The sequence below is a fragment of the Apodemus sylvaticus genome, chromosome 20 (genome assembly GCF_947179515.1).
Source record: "Apodemus sylvaticus chromosome 20, mApoSyl1.1, whole genome shotgun sequence".
Classification (NCBI taxonomy): Eukaryota; Metazoa; Chordata; class Mammalia; order Rodentia; family Muridae; genus Apodemus; species Apodemus sylvaticus.
Window position 1 is genome coordinate 55,524,502 of NC_067491.1, and position 22,484 is coordinate 55,546,985.

Consider the following 22,484-nt stretch of genomic DNA (forward strand, 5'->3'; position numbering starts at 1 on the left):
TAACAAAAATATAGAGCCTCTCTTCCAAACAGCATATCCCTGGTTCAGCAATCTGATGTCACAAAAAGTATAGATTGATTCAATCCAGCAGTACCTGCTGCCCACACACCTTTTTTTTTTAAGGCCTACGCTATTTTGTTCTGATTAAAAGGGAATACACCATACAATTATAATCATTTCACTTATGAGAACCTTCATTTTGATAATATAAAACAATTAATATGATTTATTGAGACAGAGTTCCTTTGCATTGGCCAGACTGACTTGAATTTTTTCTGTAGGCTAGGCAAGCCTCGAACGCACAAGGAACCTACCTGTCTCTGCCGTTGTCTCCCAAGTATCAGATCGAAGGCCTGGATTTATTTCCTTATTTATTTATTTATTCATTTCCTTATTTATTTATTTATTTATTTATTTATTTATTTATTTATTTATTAACTATGTATGCTTCAAAATGTTTATATCAATTTCCATTTCATCCTTCTTTGGAAATTAAAATCTATGTGGATAAGTATCCTACATCCCCCATTCTCTTTGTATAAATTAATTTAATATTTTTCTTGTTATTTGACTTCATTCAAATTGCCTTTCATTCGCTGAGGGTTTTTGACTTGAGCCATGTGCCATTTGCTAGACTGAGCTGTCACCAGTTTCCCATGGGAGCCCACGTTCAAGGAAACCAGCTGCTTAAGGTAGCATTGACACCTTAATTCAGGTTATTCTCTATCATTCTCTTGACTGCAGGATGTATGAAGCCCCACTCTCTGCTCTCTGCACAGAAGGACTTTGCCTGCTTCACTGCACAGCTAGGGCTTTCCACATTTGCAAGATTAGGCTGCATCTCTACAGCAACACACAGTAGCACCATGGAAGAGCCCAGGCTGGCATTTGAGTCTGACAATTTGTAGCTTATGAGTTCTGACATTTGCCAATCGGTTTGGGGTTGGAGACATAGCTGTATTTTAGTCTACTCTTCACCGCCAGGAATCACCTCCTGGAATCATGTGTACCAAACCAGCATACATAATATTCCCAGACTCTCCCCTACCACCTCACAAGACTTAGAAAAACCCAACCTCTCAAATGAACTACTTCTCCCCATCTTCCTAGTCTTAAAGAGACAGCACATATTTTAATTGGAGTATCTGAAATCAATTTTGTTAAATGTGAGTTCTTAATAGCTTCTCAGCCTTTTGGCTAAGATCAAGTGTAAATGTGAGTTCTTGCCCCCACAATGTTTTGGGAATTTGCTGTAGTTCATATTTAATATCGAGCTGGGGGGGTTCTATGCAGCCTTTGAACATTCAGTTCCCAGATGAAAGACACACACCTTTAGTTTTACAATAACTGTTTATACCACTAGAGCTGGGAGGATATCTATGCTCTAAACTGTTAGAATTTACTTTCCCACCAATAATCATGTTCCATCTGGGCATATCTTAGATCCAAATGTCTGGCACTCATGGTCAATTTCAGTCCTACGTCATGTAACATTGTCCTCTCAACACCTTCTCTCTATTCTTCTCATGATCTCTCTTTATGCCCCCAAACACAGGAACTCAAATCTGGCCTATCTCTCTTCTGCTATAAGTATCCTTATTCACCAGTCAGGTCTAAATTAGGAGGCAAGGTTACCTAGAATCCCTTGGGTCTACTTTAGGATTCTCTCATCCCTGTAGGACAACCAGGCCTTGGGAGCTAGTATTTAGCGTCACAATACACTATTAGAAGACGAAATCTGAACAGAACTCCATGACAAATCAAGCCTCAGCAGATACCAGAAGATCAAAAAAAAAAAACAAAAAACAAAAACAAACAAACAAACAAACAAAAAAAAAAAAACCCTTGCATCTTATCAGAACACCATGAATTAAAGGTGGACAGAAACAGCAGAAAGCAGAAAGCACACAAACTCAGGGAAATTATGTAAGTTTTTTTTGTTGTTGTTGTTTCCTTGTTTGCTTTTCTTTTTTTTTTAATTTTTTTATTCAATATAATTTATTTACATTTCAAATGATTTCCCCTTTTCTAGCACCCCCCCCACTCCCCGAAAGTCCTGTAAGCCCCCTTCTCTTCCCCTGTCCTCCCTCCCACCCCTTCCCAGTTCCCCGTTCTGGTTTTGCTGAATACTGTTTCACTGAGTCTTTCCAGAACCAGGGACCACTCCTCCTTTCTTCTTGTATCTCATTTGATGTGTGGATTATGTTTTGGGTATTCCAGTTTTCTAGGTTAATAACCACTTATTAGTGAGTGCATACCATGATTCACCTTTTGAGTCTGGGTTACCTCACTTAGTATGATGTTCTCTAGCTCCATCCATTTGCCTAAGAATTTCATGAATTCATTAAGGCACAAAATACCCAAACTTATGGGTAAAAATGAAACACTGCTAAGAGAAAAGTTCACATCACTAAATGCCTTCACAAAGAAATTAGACAGCTCTCATACTAGCAATTTAAAAGAACACCTGAAATCTCTAGAAAAAAAGAAGTAAACACACCAAGAAAGAGCAGACAGGGGTTTCCATCAGTCCCTGAGCTGATCCTCTGACACAGGGCTCCATACCCAAATAGCAGCTGGAGAGAAGGAGTGCAGACAAGCCTGTGAACTGAGGAAAAACTACCACTGCTGCTCAGAGGGACCCGCCAAGAACTGTCAGGACACAGGAACCTAGAAGCAGCCTGGGACAGGAGACTTCTAGTTTCTGTCTACACCCAGAGATGATCCTGTGTCACAGCACTACACACACAAATACAAGCATGGAACACCTGGCCTCCCAGGAGAACTGACACACCAATGAACACAGGTAAGACCACCACTTCTGTTCAAATTCCTGGCCCAAGAGGCATCCTCCCAGAGCCATCAGTACACAGGTATCAAGGAACAGCTGAGGACAGGATCCCTCTGGTTTCTCTCTGAACCCCAGAGCTGACTCTGTACCACAGCATTTCATACTCAAATTCCTCTCAGAGATAGATGGTCTCCAAGGAGCTCTGACACAGAGGTTTGCAAGAGGGACAAGCCACAGTCAGAGACAAGAAGAACAGCTAACACCAGAGATAACCAGATGGAGAGAGGGAAGGAGAAGTACCTAAAGAATAGAAACCAAGGCTACTCAGCATCATCAGAACCCAGTTCTCCCACCACAATGATCCCTGGATGCCCCAGGGATCCAGAAAAGCAGAACTCTGATTTAAAATCACATCTGGTATAGGGGAATACTAGGACAGGGAAGCAGGAGTGGGTGGGTTGGTGAGCCTTGGGAGGATGGATTGGATAGAGGGCTTCCAGTGGGGAAACAAGGAAAGGAATTTTTATTTGAAATGTAAATAAATAAAATAGCCAATGAAAAATAAATAAATAAAATCACATCTCATGGTGGTGAGAGAGGACTTTAAGAAGTACATAAATTACACCCTTAAAGAAATACATGAGAACACAGGTCACAGGTAGAGAAGCCCTTAAAGAGAAATCACAAAAATCCCTTAAAGAATTGAAGGAAAACAAAATGTACCAGGTAAAGGAATTGAACAAAACCATCCGCAATCTAAAAATGGAAATAGAAACAATAAAGAAATACAAGCATCACCAACAGAATACAAGAGATAGAAGAGAGAATCTCAGGCACAGGAGATACCATAGAAAACATTGACACAGCAGTCAAAGAAAATGCAAAATGCCAAAAGCTCCTAACCCAAAACATCCAGGAGATCCAGGACACAAGGAGAAGACCAAACCTAAGGTTAATAGGTATAGAAGAGAATAGCCATTCCCAACTTGAAGAGCCAGTAAATATCTTCAACAAAATTATAGAAGAAAACTTCCCTAACCTAAAGAAAGAGATGCACATGAACATAAAAGAAGCCTACAGAATTTCAAATGGATTGTACTAGAAAAGAACGTCCTCCCATAATATAATATTAAAAGCACCATATGCACAAAACCCAGAAAGAATATTAAAATCAATAAGGGGAAATGTCAAGTAATATATAAAGGCAGTCCTATCAGAATTACACCTGACATCTGACCAGAGATTATGAAAGCTAGAAGATGCTGGGCAGATTGCATACAGACCTCAGAGAACACAAATGCATTCAAAATCTACTATACCCTGCAAAACTCTCAATTACCATAAATGATAAAGCCTAGATATTCCATGACAAAATCAAATTTACACAATATCTTTTCCACAAATCCAGCCCTACCAAGGATAATAGATGAAAAACACAAATACAAGGAGAGAAACTACACCCTAGAAAAAGTAAGAAAGTAAGATTCTTTCAACAAATCCAAAAGGAGATAGTAACACAAACTTAAAAATAGCATCAAAAATAACAGGAAGCAACAATCACTGTTCCTTAATATCTCTTAACATCAATGGACTCACTTCCCCAATAAAAAGGCATAGACTAACAGACTGGATACTTAAACAGGACCCAGCATTTTGCTGCTTTCAGAAAATGCATCTCAGTGTCAAACACAAACACTAGCTCACAGTAGAGGGCTAAAAAACAATGTTCCAAGCAAATGGTCCCACGAAACAAGCTGGAGAAGCCATTCTAATATCAGATAAAATTGAATTTCAACCAAAAGTCATCAAAAAAAATAAGGAAGGACACTTCATATCTATCAAAGGAAAAATCTACCCATTCATCAAAGGAAAATTCTGACCATCTATGCTCCAAATATAAAGGCACCCACATTTATAAAAGAAACTTTACTAAAGTTCAAAGCACACATTTTACCTCAACACAATAATAGTGGGAGATTTCCACACCCCACTTTCATCAAAGGAAAGATCGTGGAAACAAAAACTAAACAGAGACACAGTGAAACTACCAGAAATTATGAACCAAGTGGATTTAACAAATATCTATACATTTCATCCTAAATAATAGAATATACCTTCTTTCAGTACCTTATGGTACCTTCTCCAAAATGAACTAAATAATTGGTCACAAAACAGACCTCAACATATATAAGAGATTGAAATAATCCCATGCATCCTATCAAATCACCACTAACTAAGGCTGGTTGTCAATAGTAACAAAAACAACAGAAAGCCCATATACACATGGAAGCTGAACAATACTCTACTCAATGATAACTTAGTCAAGAGAGAAATAAAAAAAGAAATAAAAGACTTTTTTATAATTTAATCAAAATGAAGGTAAAACATAAAAACTTATAGGACAGAATGAAAGCAGTGCTAAGAAGAAAACTCATAGCTCTGAGTGCCTCCAAAAAGAAACTGGAGAGAGCATACACTAGCAGCTTCACAGCACATCTGAAAGCCCGAGAAGAAAAAGAAGCAAATGCACCCCAGAGGAGTAGATGTCAGGAGATAATCAACCAAGTAGAAACAAAAACAACTATACAAAGAATCAACAAAACCAGAAGCTGGGTCTGTGAGAAAATCAACAAGATACATAAACCTCTAGCCAGACTAACCAGAGGGCACAGAGACAATATCCAAATTAATAAAATCAGAAAGCAAAAAAGAGATATAAAAAACAGAAACTGAGGAAATCCAAAAAAATCATCAGACCCTACCACAAAAGCCTATACTCAACACAACTGGCAAATCAGGATGAAAGGGACAATTTCTAGACAGATACCAAATACCAAAGTTAAGTCAGGAACAGAGAAACCATCTAAACAGTCCCATAACCCCTAAATAAAGAAAAGTAGTAATTAAAAGTCTCCTAACCAAAAAAGCCCAGCACCAGTTGGGTATAGTGCAGAACTGATCACACACTTGGTATGTACTCACTGATAAGTAGATATTAGCCCCAAAACTCCAAATACCCAGACACAACTTACAGAACACATGAAGTTCAAGTAGAGAGAAGTCCAAAGTATCCAGTCAGTTAGTCTGTGTCTTTTTATTGGGGCATTGAGTCCATTGATGTTAAGAGATATTAAGGAATAGTGATTGTTACTTCCTGTCATTTTTGATGTTATTTTTAAAATTTGATTGTTTAACTTCTTTTGGGTTTGATTAAAAGGTTACTATCTTGCTTTTTCCAGGGTGAAGTTTCCCTCCTTGTGTTGGTGTTTTCCTCCTATTATCCTTTGTAGGGCTGGGTTTGTGGATACATATTGGATAAACTTGGTTTTGTCATGGAATATCTTAGTTTCTCCATCTACGGTGATTGAGAGTTTTGCTGGATATAGTAGTTTTGGCTGGCATTTGTGTTCCTTTAGAGTCTGCATGAGATCTGCCCAGGATCTTCTAGCCTTCATAGTCTCAGGTGAAAAGTCTGCTGTGATTCTGATAAGTCTTCCTTTATATGTTACTTGGCCTTTTTCTCTTACTGCCTTTAATATTCTTTCTTTGTTTAGTATGGACTCGAGCCTAAGCTCTGTGCCACAGGAGCAAGCTGTGCTGTGAGCTCCCAGACTGCCTCTGGGTACACACCAGGTCTCCCGCACTTCCTGGAGACCAAGTGCTTTGGCCCAGGCTGTTCAGATCCCAAAGCAGGCACCTGAAGGCTCCTGCTGGGGCCCGCTGGACTCACCGGAGCACCCCAACTTCTCCCCGCTGGCCGCACAGAAGTCCCTCTTGCCTCTTGCAGGACCTGGAGATGTGGTGTTGCCACCCAGGCTGACCTGGATCCGGAAGCAGAGAGGTCTGAAGGCTACCACCAGAGGCCTCCAGACTGGAGCCTAAGCTCAGAGCACACCAACTTCTCCCCGCTGGCCGCCCGGAAGCCCCTCTTGCCTCTTGCAGGACCTGGAGATGTGGTGTTGCTGCCCAGGCTGACCGGAGCACACCAACTTCTCCCCGCTGGCCGCCCGGAAGCCCCCAAATTCATTGTTTTTAATGGCTGAATAGTACTCCATTGTGTATATATACCACATTTTCTGTATCCATTCCTCCATTGAGGGAAATCTGGGTTCTTTACAGGTTCTGGCTATTATAAGTAAGGCTGCTATGAATATAGTGGAGCATGTATCCTTATTACATACTGGGGATTCCTCTGGGTATATGCCCAGGAGTATTATGGTGTAGTATTCTGGTAATATCATGCCTAGTTTTCTGAGGAACCACCAGACTGATTTCCAGACTGGTTTTACGATCTTGCAAACCCACCAGCAGTGGAGGAGTATTCCTCTTTCTCCACATCCTCACCAGGACCTGTTATCTCCTGAGATTTTGATCTTAGCCATTCTGGCTGTGTGTTGTGTTTTTCAACTACAACACAAGACATGACCAATCTCTGAATGTGGATGGCATGACCACTATAACTACACTGTAGAAACTGATTTTCTCTTGTCAACAGATATGAATAGAAAAATATCTGTTTAGGGACAGGGCTTGGAGTCCATGTCCACTTGCACTACTAGGATATTTTATGGCTTGTACCTGGGCATATATTATTCATGCTTCCAAAATCTCAGAAATCCTTCTGAGTCTTCAGCTTCCAAAGCACTGGTGACACAGTTTTCTGACACACTGCAATGTATCCTCCATAGCAAGACTCAAACACTACTCTGTTTGCCCTAGTAAAACCTGTTTTGTCATCTCAAGTTCTAAGAGCTAAGAGACACTCCTTCCACTTGGTGTAATGGCCATTTACTTACAGTACAGGGGGCAATGTCTGAGTCATTTAGCTCAGCTGAGTCTAATTAATACCCAGCTGTGGAACTGAGCATCTCCTTGTACAGGAGAATGAATGCTTTCTCTAGAACGGGAATATCTTGAGGGCCAATGGATTATAAAGCTTGTTGTGAGAATATATTTTCAAGAAATAGAAGGTATAATGTACAATCTGACCCACATGTCCACAAAATGTGAGGTAAACAAGAAAGACATAAAAGAACATGCTAAACTGCATGGGGGAAATATCAAAACGACTCAAGGCTACAAAAGTATTACAGGAAAGTAATTAAATCTAAAAATGGAAGAAGTAGTTATTCACAGGAAAATAAATATAGGTATTTAAAGTATAATTTTAAAATGTAACACTATGCAAGTTTTAATATCGTAATTTATTCCTGTAATTTTGAAGACAGTTTGAATCTGGCCTTATCAAAATAACATAACACTTTGGAACAAAGATGCAGACTAAAAGCCCTGCACTGGAAGCCAAAATGGAGAAGACCTCCACAGCCACCATGTCCTTCCCTTTGGTGCTATGGTAGACAGGAAGGAAGGTGACCCACACACTGCAGAACACCAGCATGCTGAAGGTTAGGAATTTGGCTTCATTGAATCTATCAGGCAGATTCCTTGCCAAGAAAGCCACAGTGAAGCTACCCAGAGCCAAGGATCCCAAATATGACAGCACAAGGTTGAATGCAATGACTGAGCCTTTGTTGCACACAATGGTGATCTGCCCATGTTCAGACTGTGTATCTGTATCAATAAAAGGAGGTGACACTGCTAGCCAGATTCCACAGAGAACAAGTTGGATCAGGGTACAGAGGGGAATGACAAAGTTAGGTGCCCCTGATATCAACATTGATCTCATTCTTCTTCTTGGAGTGGTAATCTTGAAAGCCAGAACCACAGTAATTGTCTTGGCCAAGACAGTAGATAAAGCCACTGTGAAAAAGACACCAAATGTGATCTGCTGCAGGATGCAGGTACCCATGTTAGGATGCCCAATAAAAAGCAATGAGCAGAGGAAACAGAGTGTGATGGAGATTAGTAAGATGTAACTGAGATTGCGGTTGTTGGCCTTCACAATGGGAGTGTCACTGTATTTCACAAAAGTACCAAATACAAGACTTGCAAGTACAGAGAAACACAGGGACATGCAAGCAAGAGCCATTCCCAGTGGGTCTTCATAGGCCAGATAGGAGAGATGCCTTTTCAGGCAGTGTGTGTGCTCTGTGTTGGCATACTCATCAGGTAGACAGCTCACACACTGTTCCAGATCTGCTGGAGAACATTAACAAGAAACCTTAATAAATTTCCTCATTATACACTCGATCATTTAGTATCTGTATTAATCAGAGGATATCACAATAAACATTTTGTTGTTCAGCAACAATTCTCTTGTTTGATGTTGTAGGGGACAGTAAGATCATGATGCGCTGGAGCAGTTTGTCCCTGGTAGTATAACATACCACTTTCAAGATAAAGAGAGAAGACACTTACTTATAAGAATTATCTCTGATATTGATAAAAGTTTTTAAAAATCATAATTTAAAAGATCACAAATTGGTGAATTTCTTGGACATTTAATGTTGAAATGTATAATCTTTCTGATTTTTATTTTAAAGTTTTGAAACTGGTACATCATGAGTACTTATGAAGCTAGAATAACTTCATTTTTTGTTATGGTATGACAAAAACTGTAAGACACCAAAAGGAGGTTACATGGGGTTGTTTGAATGAGAATGACACACATGGGGTCATATTTATCTGCTTGTTATTTATTATTTATTATTATTATTATTATTTATTATTTATTGAGTACCAAAATTTGAAAGGAGTAGAAGCTGTGTCATAGTTGAAGAAAGTGGGCCAATAAGCGTAGGCTATGAGATTTTAAAACCTCCAACAATCCAATGTTTTTTTTAAATCCTGCTGCCTGAAGATGCTGTATAAAACTCTCAGTTACCTCTCTAGAAACATGCCTTCTCTAAAAACATCAGCATACTCAACTCCCCAATAAATAGACACAGGCTGAGAGGCTGGGTTGTGTAAAGAGGTTCCATCATTCTGTTTCATACAAGAAACATACTTAAAAAACAAAGACAAAAATATGTCAATACTGAGTTGTATATTTTAAAATAAATTTCATTTGTTTGATTTTTTTTAAAAAAAGCTTAAAAGGGAGTGAATTCCAGAAAAAATGGCTCAGTGGTAAAGAGTAGTCATTGACAGCTCCTCCAGAGGACCAGGGTTCAATCCCAGATGCATTGTGGGAGTTCACAGATTCCTTTAATTCCTATTACAGTGGATCTGATATACTCACATAGACATACATGCAGGCAAAACAATAATGAGCATAAAATACAATAATTATATATTTTAACTTGAAAATAATGAAAAAGAAAAATAAATAATAAATAAATAAAATTTTGAAGAGATCAGAAATTCATGGCACATGTGTAAACATAATAAAAAATATTACACACTGAGACAATGGGCAACATCAAATTGAATGGAGAGAATGGTGAAGCAATCACATTAAAATCAGGGGCAAGACAAGGATGCTCACTATCTCTCTCCCTATCTTTGAAATATACTATATGAAATTATTGCTAGAACAGTCAGACAACAAATGGAGATCAATGGGATAAAAATTGGAAAGGAAGACGCCAAGGTATTACTATTTGCAGAAATGATCATATGTATAAGTGATCCCCAAAATTCTACAAGAGAACTTCTAAAGCTAACGAACAACTTCACCAAAGTGGTGAATATAAAATTACTCTCAAACCAGTCAGTAGCCTTCCTTTGTAGAAATGCTTAGTTGCTGAGAATGAAATTAGAGAAACAAAACCAGTAACAGTAGCCTGGTTCCTGAGCAGTAGGATTAACAATGAAAATAACCATGTGACCAAAGGCAATCTGCAGGTTCAATGCAATTCCCACCAAAATTCCAACACAACTCTTCAAAGGCATGGAAAGAGCAATGCTCAACTTCATATGGAAAATAAAAGTTGCAGGATAATCTCAACAATTCTGCAAAATAAAAGAACTTCTGGGGTGATCACCTTCCCTGTCTTGCAAGGGTACTACAGATAAATAGTGATAAAGATCACATGCTATTGAAACAGAGACAGTCAGGTCAATGTATTGCATAGAATCAAAGACCCAGAAATAAATCCCCACAGGAATATACACTTGATCTTTGACAAAGAATTAAAAACCATAAAATGGAAAAAGAAAACATCTTCAAAAAGTAGTGCTGGTCTAACTTGTGATTCGCATGTAGAAAATTGGAAATCAATCCATATTTATCATCCTGCACATAACTCAAGTCCAAATGTGTCAACGACCAGAACATAAAACCAGAAACACTAAAGCTAATGGAAGAGAAAGTGAAGAAATAGCCTTGAACACATTATTGGCACAGGAGAAATTTTCCTGAACAGAACACCAATGTCTCAGAGTCTAAGTTCAATACTTGATAAGTGGGACTTCATAAAAAACCGGAAAGACTTCGATAAGGCAAAGGATATCATCAATGGGAGAAAAGGACATCCTGCATATTGGCAAAAGATCTTCCCCTGAGCAAGGGTTATTATCCAAAAAACACAAAGAACTCAAAAATTTAGACTCCAGAGAACCAAATAACCCTATTAATATTGGGTTGCAGGCCTCAATAGGATTTTCAAGACAGGCGTCTTGAATGGCTGAGAAGCTCTTACAGAAATGTTCAGTATGCTAATCCATCAGGGTAATGCAGCCCAAAAGAACCCTGAGATTTCACTTTACAGCAACCAGAATGGCTAAGATCAAAAGCTCAAGTGACAACACATGCAGGCCCCAGATATGGAGAAAAGTGAACACTCCTGCAAACCTGTACAATTGCTCTAAAAAACAACTTTATGGTTCTTTAAAAAGTTGGAAATAGTTCAACCTGAAGACACAACTATACCACTTCTGGACACATACCAAAAAAAAATGCTCTAGCACAGATAGCACAGGACCAGAAGGTTTTAGTGCAGAATTCTAGTAGACCTTCAACAAAAAACTAATATGAACAGTCTTCGAAATATTCTACAAAAAATACAGAGAAGAAACACTACACAACTCATTCTACCAAGTCACAATTATGCTGATACCAAAACCATATGAAGATCTAACAAAGAAAGAGAACTTCAGAAAAATTTCACTTATGAATATATCTGTGCAAAAATACTCAAAAAAATTCATGCCAAATAAATCCAAGAGCACATCAATACAATCAATCACCACAATCCTGTAGGCTTCATCCCAGGGATGCAAGAATGGTTCAACATATGGAAATCCATCAATGTAATACACTACATAAACAAACTCAATGAAAAAACACATGGTCATTTCATTAGATGCTAAAAAGCCATTTGACAAAATTCACCATCCCTTCATGTTAAAAGTCTTGGAAAGATCAGGAATTCAACACCCATATCTAAAAATAGTAAAAGCAATATACAGCAAACCAATAGCCAACATCAAACTAAGTAGAGAGAAACTTGAAGCAATGCCACTAAAATCAGGGAATAGCTGCCCTCTTTCTCCATATCTATTCAATATAGTACTTCAAGTTAAGGCTAGAACAATTAGGCAACAAAAGGTGGTCAAAGTGATACAAATTGGAAAGGAAGAAATCAAAGTATCACTATTTGCAGATGATATGATAGAACACTTAAGTGACTCCAAAAACTTTACCAGAGAAATTCTACAGCTGATTAGCAACTTCAGCAAAGTGGCTGGATATAAAATTATCTCAAACAAATCAGTAGTATTCCTATACTCAAAAGATAAACAGGCTGAGATAGAGAATAGGGAAATGATACCCTTTACAATTGTCTCAAACAATATGAAGTATATTGGTGTGACTCTAAGCAAACAAGTGAAACATCTGTATGACAAGAACTTCAAGCCTCTGAAGAAAGAAATTGAAGAAGCCCTCAGAAGATAGAAAGACCTCCAAACTTGTGATTGGCAGGATTAATATAATAAAAACAGCCATCTTGCCACAAACAGTCTACAGATTCAATGCAATCCCCATCAAAATCCCAACGTACTTCTTCATAGAGTTAGAAAGAACAATTCTCAACATCATGTGGAATAACAAAAAACCAGGATATAAGAACTGGGGGAATCAGAATCCTGGGCCTCAAGCAGAACTACAGAGCAAAAGTGGTAAAAAGTGAATGGTCATGGTACAGTGACAGGCAGGCAGATCAATGGAATAGACTGAAGACCCAAAAATGAACCCACACAGCTAGGGTTACTTGATCTTTGACAAAAGAAACTAAAAACATCCAGTGGAAAAAGACAGCCTTTCAAATGGTGCTGGTGCTACTGACAGCATGCAGAAGAATGCAAATCAATCCATTCTTATCCTCTTGTATTAAATTTATTCTTAATTAATGTATATATAGTGTATCTCTATAGTGTCCTTTTGCTACTAATCTGAGAACAGAGGAGGCATATATAACAGTTTCAAGCAGGGTTAATAGTTGGTGCTGAATAGAGAATTGGAAGGGGATGTAGTTACCTTTCAACTAAAATATACTTAGGTGAATTATTATGTGCATGATTGCATGATTGTACTGTGGTTGATTTTTGCATGTCAATATTGGAACACATATATTTTTTGCATATATTTGACATTCAGAAGACAATCATCAAATCAGATGTATTTCCTCAGTTTCCACTAGTTGAGGGAAACCCTTTTATTGTTCTCAACTACGTATTCCAAGCTATATGTGAAGCAACAAAATACATCTTACAAATCTTCCCTCTATCTCTCCATAGGTCGCAGAATAACACTACCACATCTTTGTGTGAATTTTTGATTTTATACTCTTACCCTAATTCTGTCATAGTAAGTGCTGCTATTCTCCAAGGAGCTCACATCTTAAATACATTTCATTAAATAATAACAAGAGCCTGAGCCCCTGGTCTCTCTCAGGAACCAATTTGGTTTTTAGGATAACAAGACAGTGTACTGTTCATGTTGTCAATTTAAATTGTGCATATAGTCAAGGACAAGTAGACATATGTATAGCAATACTATGTACAAATTTTTCTGACAGAATAATAGCTAAAATATTTCCATTAAATATTCTTTGGAAACTATAAACTGTGTAACCAACATAATATGAACAAAATGTGTGTTTATGGAGGACAGTGCATTTCCTTCCAGGGTTCAGAATATTGTTGATATAAGTAAAATGATTATATTGAAACGCGTGTCTTATATCTTCAGCTTCTTTCAGACTCATTTAAATTTCTATTTTGTAAAAGAGAAGATATCAACAAATTATTCTGCACACAAACACATACCTGTGTCATTGGATACCTCATTCTCTGGGCACTGAACACAATTAAAGCAGCAGTCTGGTGTCTGTTCCTGATGAAATCTCCTGAATCCAGGGGTACAGATCACACTGCATGTAGAGGTGGGAACCTGATGTAAATAAAATATGTATTGGTACTTATGATGTCTTTAAATTCTTGGCCCAGGGAATAGCAATATTAGAAGGTGAGGCCTTGTGGGAGTAAGTGTGGCCTTGCTGGAGGAAGTGTGTCACTGTGGGCATGGGCTTTATGACCTTCATCCTAGCTCCCAGGAAGCCAGTCTTCTCCTGTTTGCCTTCGGCACAAGATGAAAAATTCTTAGCTCTTCCTACATCATGCCTGACTGGATGCTGTGATGCTTTCCCCCTTGATAATAATGAGTTGAACCTCTGAACCTGTAAGCCAACCCCAATTAAATGTTTTTCTTATAAGAGTTGCCTTAGTAATGGTGACTGTCCAGAGCATCAAAATAATAATTAAGAGAGTAAAATTTGTGTGATAATAATCTTCTAGCTTCATGCATTATTTGCCAAATTCAGGTCTCTGAGCATTTTGTATAAACCTGCAATTAAATTAAAGGCCATAAAATAGTATGAAAGTACTTTCACATCCCAAGTATAAATGTTTGGATGAAGAGATTAAAATTCGTTTCTTATTACATTCAAATGATTCACACAGATTACTTAGTAGAAAAATTTTATGTTTGAAAAGTTTAGAAATCAAAAAGGGAAAACGAACCTTTGGTGAATAAAATGTGGGATGGAATAGTGAAGGGTTTGTTCAGTGTATAATCTTAGAGCAGGTGGTTAGAGACCCTTAGAGACATAATAAAATTACAGTTACAATGAAAGGCTAAGATCTACAAAAATGTTTCACTAAAAAATTACATGGTGGCTCCATCTTCCTTCTGGCCCACACCTCTACTTGCAATCAGGATTGGCACCATTCTCCCCAGCCCACAGCTCTGCCTGCCCCTCAGGAGGTCTTCTCGCACAGGGAACAGCCGGGTGAGACACCCATACCCCAATCCTCTGCCTGCCAGGAGTCCAGCAAACCCAGATCTCTATGCCTACTCCATCTTTTCAGAACGCCACCTTTTTTCTGTCCCTACTTTTATCTGCAATCTTCAACTAATACCTTACTGCCTAGCCCATAGCTCTGCCTGGGAGGCCTGCGCCCACCTGAGAAATCCAGCTCCATCTTCTATTCCACACTGCTACCTGAATAATAGAAATATAATCAGGTAAAAAATTCTCAATTCAAAGGCACATAAAATATCCTCAAAAATCATAGAAGGAAACACCACTTACCTAAAGAAAGTGAAGGCCATAAACAAAGAAACCTACAGAACACAAAATTGATTTGGCCAAAAAAAGAATCTCTTCAACCACATAATAACTAAAACACAAAATGTTCAGAATAAAAAGAGTGTATTAAAAGCAGCAAGGAAAGTGCAGTGTTGAAGTCACCCACAATTATTGTGTTAGGTGCAATGTGTGCTGTGAGTTTTAATAAAGTTTCTTTTATGAAAGAAGGTGCCCTTGCATTTGGAGCATAGATGTTCAGGATTGAGAGTTCTTCTTGTTGTATTTTGCCTTTGACCAGCAAGAAGTGTCCCTCAGAGTCTCTTTTGATGACTTTGGGTTGAAAGTCAATTTTATCTGATATTAAAATGGCTACTCCAGCTTGTTTCCTGAGACCATTTGCTTGTAAAATTGTCTTCCAGCCTTTTACTCTAAGGTAGTGTTTGTCTTTGACCCTGAGGTGTGTTTCCTGTAAGCAGCAAAATGTAGGGTCCTGTTTACGTATCCAGTCAGTTAGTCTGTGTCTTTTTATTGGGGCATTAAGTCCATTGATGTTAAGAGATATTAAGGAATAGTGATTGTTACTTCCTATCATTTTTGACGTTATTTTTTAAATTTGAATGCTTAACTTCTTTTGGGTTTGATGAAAGGTTACTATCTTGCTTTTTCCAGGGTGAAGTTTCCCTCCTTGTATTGGTGTTGTCCTCCTATTATCTTTTTAGGGCTGGGTTTGTGGATAGATATTGGGTAAACTTGGTTTTGTCGTGAAATATCTTAGTTTCTCCGTCTATGGTAATTGAGAGTTTTGCTGGATATAGTAGTTTTGGTTGGCAGTTGTGTTCTCTTAGTGTCTGCATGAGATCTGCCCAGGACCTTCTAGCCTTCATAGTCTCAGGTGAAAAGTCTGCTGTGATTCTGATAGGTCTTCCTTTATATGTTACATGGCCTTTTTCTCTTACTGCCTTTAATATTCTTTCTTTGTTTAGAACATTTGGTGTTTTGATTATTATGTGTCGGGAAGTATTTCTGTTCTGGTCCAGTCTGTTTGGAGTTGTGTAGGCTTCTTGTATATTCATGGCCATCTCTCTCTTTAGGTTAGGGAAGTTTTCTTCCATAATTTTATTGAAGATATTTGCTGGCCCTTTAAGTTGTAAATCTTCACTCTCATCTATGCCTATAATGCTTCTTAGGTTTGGTCTTCTCATTGTGCCCTGGATTTCCTGGATATTTTGGGTTACAAGCTTTTTGCATTTTGCATTTTCTTTAACTGTTGAGTCCATGGTTTCTATGGAATCTTCAGCATCTGAGATTCTTTCTTCTATTTCTTGTATTCTGTTATTGATATTTGCATCTCTGTCCCCTGATTTCTTCCCAAGGCTTTCTATCTCCAAAGTTGTCTCCCTTTGAGTTTTCTTAGTTGTTTCTACTTCTGATTTTAGATCCTGGATGGTTTTGCTTAGCTCCTTCACTTGCTTGTCTGTGCTTTCCTGTAATTCTTTAAGAGATTTTTGTGTTTTCTCTTTCATGACCTCAGCCTGTTGACCAAAGTTCTCCTGTATTTCTTTAAGAGATTTTTGTGTTTCGTCTTTCATGACCTCAGCCTGTTGACCAAAGTTCTCCTGTATTTCTTTAAGTGTTTTTTGCATTTCCTCCTTGTTGGCTTTTGTATTCTCCTGGATTTCTTTCAATGATTTTTGTGTTTCCCTTGCAAGGGCTTCTAACTTTTGATCCATTTTCTCCTGAATTTCTTTAAGTATGTCCTTCATGTGTTCCTGTACCAGACTCAGTGAAACAGTATTCGGCAAAACCAGAACGAGGAACTGGGAAGGGGTGGGAGGGAGGACAGGGGAAGAGAAGGGGGCTTACGGGACTTTCGGGGAGTGAGGGGGGGCTAGAAAAGGGGAAATCACTTGAAATGTAAATAAATTATATCGAATAAAAAAAATTAAAAAAAAATGCTCAACTTCACTAGTCATCAGGGAAATGCAAATCAAAACAACCCTGAGAGTTCACCTTATACCAGTAAAATGGCTAAGATTAAAAACTCAGGAGACAGCAGGTGTTGCCAAGGATGTGGAGAAAGAGGAACACTCCTCCACTGCTGGTGGGGTTGCAAATTGGTACAACCACTCTGGAAATCATTCTGGTGGTTCCTCAGAAAACTGGGCACCTCACTTCCAGAAGTTCCTGCTGTACCACTCCTGGGCATATACCCAGAGGATTCCCCAGCATGTAATAAGGATATATGCTCCACTATGTTCATAGCAGCCCTATTTATAATAGCCAGAAACTGGAAAGAACCCAGGTATCCCTCAACAGAAGAATGGATGCAAAAAATGTGGTACATCTACACAATGGAGTACTATTCAGCCATTAGAAACAATGAATTCATGAAATTCTTAGGCAAATGGATGGAGCTGGAGAACATCATACTAAGTGAGGTAACCCAGTCTCAAAAGATCAATCATGGTATGCACTCACTAATAAGTGGATACTAGCCTGGAAAACTGGACTACCCTAAACATAATCCACACATCAAATGAGGTACAAGAAGAATGGAGGAGTGTCCCCTAGTTCTGGAAAGACTCAGTGTAGCAGTATAAGACAGAACCAGAACAGGAAAGTGGAAAGGGATGGGTGGGTGAGCAGAGGGAGGGAAGGGGGCTTATGTGACTTTCGGGGAGTAGGGGACCAGAAAAGGGGAAATCATTTGAAATGTAAATAAAAAATATATCGAATAAAATTTAAAAAAATTAAAAAATGTGTGCTTAGGTTGATATGAAGCAAAATATCTCTACAGAAAATATACTTTTAAATAATTAAAAAAGAAAAATAAATAACTAAATGATTGATAGCTGTGTTCTCATTTAATTAACAGAAAAGTTTGGCCAAATGAGTTCAGGGATAGCAAAAAAAAAAAAGCAGCCAGGAAAAATGAAAAGTAAAATATGAAGGTAAACCTACTAGAATTACACCTGACTTCTCAACTGAGACTCTATACCAGAAGATTCTAGAGAGAGGTCTTGCAGACCGCAAGAGACCACAGATACATCAGTGTAATATACCAAGTAAAACTTTCAATCACCATGGATGGAGAAATGAAGATATTCTTGACAAAATCAAATGTAGGCAATTCTCTTTCTATTAACCCAACTGAACACAGGATGATGAAAGGAAAATACCAACACAAGAAAGGTAACTACACAAAAGAAACACAAAAAATTAATCATTTTGTAGCAAAACAACAATAAAGGAATAACAGACACACAGTACCACCATAAATATCAAGAGGAATTAAAAATCATTTATCATTAATATATCTCAACATCAATGGAAGTTAAGGCTTTCCACTCTCTCCCTTCCTGTTCAATATAGTACTCGAATTCCTAACCAGAGCAATTAGACAACTAAAGGAGGTCAAAGGATTTTAGATTGGAAAGGGAGAAGTCAGAGTATCACTATTTGCAGATGATAGGATAGTATAACTAAATGAGCCCAAAAATTCCACCAGAGAACTCATAAACCTGATAAACAACTTCAGCAAAGTGGCTGGATATAAAATTAACTCAAACAAATCAGTATCCTTCCTATACTCAAAGGATACAGAGGCTAAGAAAGAAATTAAAGATGACACCATTTATAACAGTCACATATAATATAAAGTATCTTGGTGTGACTCTAAGAAAGCAAGTGAAAGATCTGTATGACAAGAACTTCAATTCTCTGAAGAAAGAAATTGAAGATCTTCGAAGATGGTAAGATCTCCCATGCTCATGTACTGGCAGGATTAATATAGTAAAAATGTCCATCTTGCCTAAAGCAATCTACAGATTCAATGCAATAACCATCAAAATTCCAACTCAATTCTTCATAAAGTTAGAAAGAGCAACTCTCAAATTCATCTGGAATAACAGAAAACTAAGGATAGCAAAAAAGATTCTCAACACTAAAAGTAGTTCTGGAAGAATCACCATCCCTGACCTCAAGCTCCACTACAAAGCAGTAGTGATAAAAGCTATATGGTATATGGTATTGGTACAGAGATAGGCAGGGCGATCAGTGCAATAGAATTGAAGACCCAGAAATTAACCCACATACCTATGGTCACTTGAACTTTGACAAAGGAGCAAAAACCCTCCAGTGGAAAAAAGACAGCATTTTCTACAAATGGTGCTGGTTCACCTAACACTCAACATGTAGAATGATGCAAATTTATCCATTCTTATCTACCTGTAAAAAGGTCACGTCCAAGTGGATCAAGGACATCCACATAAAGCTAGATATGCTGAATCTAATAGAAGAGAACGTGGGGAAGAGTTTGGAGTGCATGGGCACAGGGGAAAAGTTCCTGATTAGAACAACAATAGCTTATGCTGTAAGATCAATAATTGACAAATGGGACCTCATAAAATTGCAAAGCTTCTGTAAGGCAAAGGACACTATCAACACAAAACAACAACCAAAAGATGATTGGGAAAAGATCTTTACCAATCCTACATGTGATAGATGTCTAATATCCAGTACAAAGAACTCAAGAAGTTAGACTCCAGAGAGCCAAATAACCCTATTAAAAGTGGGGTACAGAGCTAAACAAAGAACTTTCACCTGAAGAATTGATCTATAATTATTTCCTTGTACAAAGGTCAAGTTCCAGTGCAACAGGGACATGCACATAAAACCAGATATCTGTTCTGAATATAACAGAAGAGATAATGGGAATAGCCTCAAATTCATTGGCACAGAGGAACTTTTCCAGAACAGAACACCAATGGCTCAGACCTAAGATCAACAATTGACTAATAGCAGTTCATGGAAAAAAAGCTTTGGTAAAGCAAATGACACTGTCAGTAGGACAAAATGGCTGTCTGCTGATTGTGAAAAGATCTTCCCTAATTCTAAACCAGACAGAGGGCTAATATGTAAATATATAAAGAACTCAAAAAGTTAGACACCAACAAACCAAATAACCTAATTAAAACATGGGATACAGAGCTAAACAGAGAATTCTCAACTGAGAATCTCTAATGGCCAAGAAGCACATAAGGATGTGCTCAACATCCTAAGTTATTGGGGAAATGCAAATCAAAACGGAAATTCTCCCTTACAACAATCTGAATGAATAAGTTTAAAAACTCAGATAATGGAAGATGCTGGCAACGATATGAAGGAGAAAAACTCCTCCATTTCTAGTGAGATTGCAAACTAATGCAACTATTATTGACGTTAACTTCAAGGTTCTCCAAAAAATTGAAAATAGTACTACCTTAAGACTCAGTTATACTACTCCTGGGCATATACCCAAAAGATGCCTCACCATGTCACAAGGACACATACTAAACTATGAAGGTAGCATCTTTATTTATAATGACTAGAAGCTGGAAACAACACTGATGGCCTTCAACCAAAGAACTGATACAGAAAATGTGGTATATTTACACAATGGAATACTACTCAGCTATCAAAAATGAACACTTCACAAATTTTGAAAACAAATGAATAAAACTAGAAAATATCGTCCTGAGTGAGGTAACCTAGACCCAAAAGGTCATACATGGTATTTACTCACTGATAAGTGGATATTAGCCAAAATGTTCCAGGATTCAATTCACAGACCATATGAAGCTTAACAAGGAGGAAGGCTCAAGTGTGGATGCCTCAGTTCAACTTAGAAGGAGGAACAAAATCATCATGGGAAGTAGAGGGATGAGGGATCTTGGTGGGAGAGGTATGATAGGCAGAAGTGAAATTGAGGGCAGAATCATGTATACATGCAGACAGGAGAGAAGTACAGAGGGTCCTGAGAATCATAGAACTATACAGGAGTGTGGGATGGGAGATGGGGTATCGATTAGAAAGTCCCAGCAACCAGGGATGTGAGAGGATCCCAGGACCCAGTGGAGATGACATTAACCAAAATTCACAACAATGGGAATATGGAACCTGCAGATACCACCTCCAGTACATTGACAAGGCCCAGAATTGAGGAATTGGGCCACCCACCTAGCTCAAAATTTTTAATTCAGAACTGTTCCTGTCTAAAGGAAATGAAGGGACAAAAAAATGAAGCAAATACTGAATGAAAGACCATCCAGAGACCAGACCAAGTGGGGTTCATTACATGGGCAGGCACCAAACCCCAACACTATTGCTGATGCCATGATGTGCTTGCAGACAGGAGCTGGGCATGGCTGTTCTCTGGAAGGGTCGACCAGCACCTGATTAAGACAGATGTAGAAACTTATAGCCAACCATTGTACTGAGTCAATGGAAGAGTTAGGGTAACGACTAAAGGAATAGAATGGGATTGTAAACTCATAGGAAGAACATTAGTATCACTGGACACCTCAGAACTCTCAGGAACTAAGCCATCAATGAAAGAGTCTATGTGGACTTGTCTATGACCCCACTACATATGTAGCAGAAGTCTGCCTTGTCTGTCCTCAGTGGGTTGTGATGTACTTGGACCTGTGGAGGCTTGATGCCCCAGAAAAGAGAGATGCTAGAGGGATATGTGGGAGTTGGTGGGGGAACACCCACTTAGAGGTGAATGGGAAGGGGTATGCGGTTGTGTGCTTATGGAGGAAGGACCGGGAAGGGGGCAACATTTGAAATGTAAATCAATAAAATAATAAAAAATATAAAGAAAACATTGAACCAATTTTTGTGTGATATTTCTGCATGTTATATAATTATAATATTAATATTTTGAAACTATTTTTGCATATTTTAATGTTTTATTTATTTACATTTCAAATGTTATCCTTTTCCCTGGTTTTCTCTCCACAAATCCCCTATCCCATTCCCCCTCCCCCCAATTCTATGAGGGTGCTCACCCAGCCACTCCCACTTCACTCAAGTAGCATTCCCCTAAACTGGGGCATCAAGCCTTCCCAGGACCAAGGGCCTCCCCTCCCACTGATGCCACGGAAGGCCATCCTCTGCTACATATGCACCTGGAGCTATGGGTTCCGCCATGTGAACTCTTTGGTTGGTGATTTAGTCCCTGGGAGCTCTCAGGAGTCTGGTTGGTTGATACTGTTGTTTATGGCATTGCAAATTCCTTCATCTCCCTCATTCCTTCCCCTAACTCTTCCATTGGGGTTCCTATCCTTATTCTGATAGTAGGCTACAAGCCAACAACTGGAGCAAAGGCTGACTCTAAAGCTGCTGCCTATCAGAGGAATCCATTCCCAACAGGGCTG

At 38.5% G+C, this 22,484-nt stretch overlaps 1 protein-coding gene across 1 annotated transcript in view; it reads right to left on the bottom strand.

Annotated features, from left to right (window-relative positions):
* Positions 1–7,982: 7,982 nt before the first annotated feature.
* LOC127670575 (vomeronasal type-2 receptor 116-like) overlaps positions 7,983–22,484 on the bottom strand; it is a 28,943-nt gene continuing 14,441 nt past the window's right edge. Inside the window, exons 5-6 of the mRNA XM_052165076.1 lie at positions 13,964–14,087; positions 7,983–8,887 (exon numbers count right to left, since the gene is read on the bottom strand). Of these exons, the coding sequence (XP_052021036.1) occupies positions 7,983–8,887; positions 13,964–14,087 (1,029 nt within the window). The remainder of the gene's footprint in view (positions 8,888–13,963; positions 14,088–22,484) is intronic.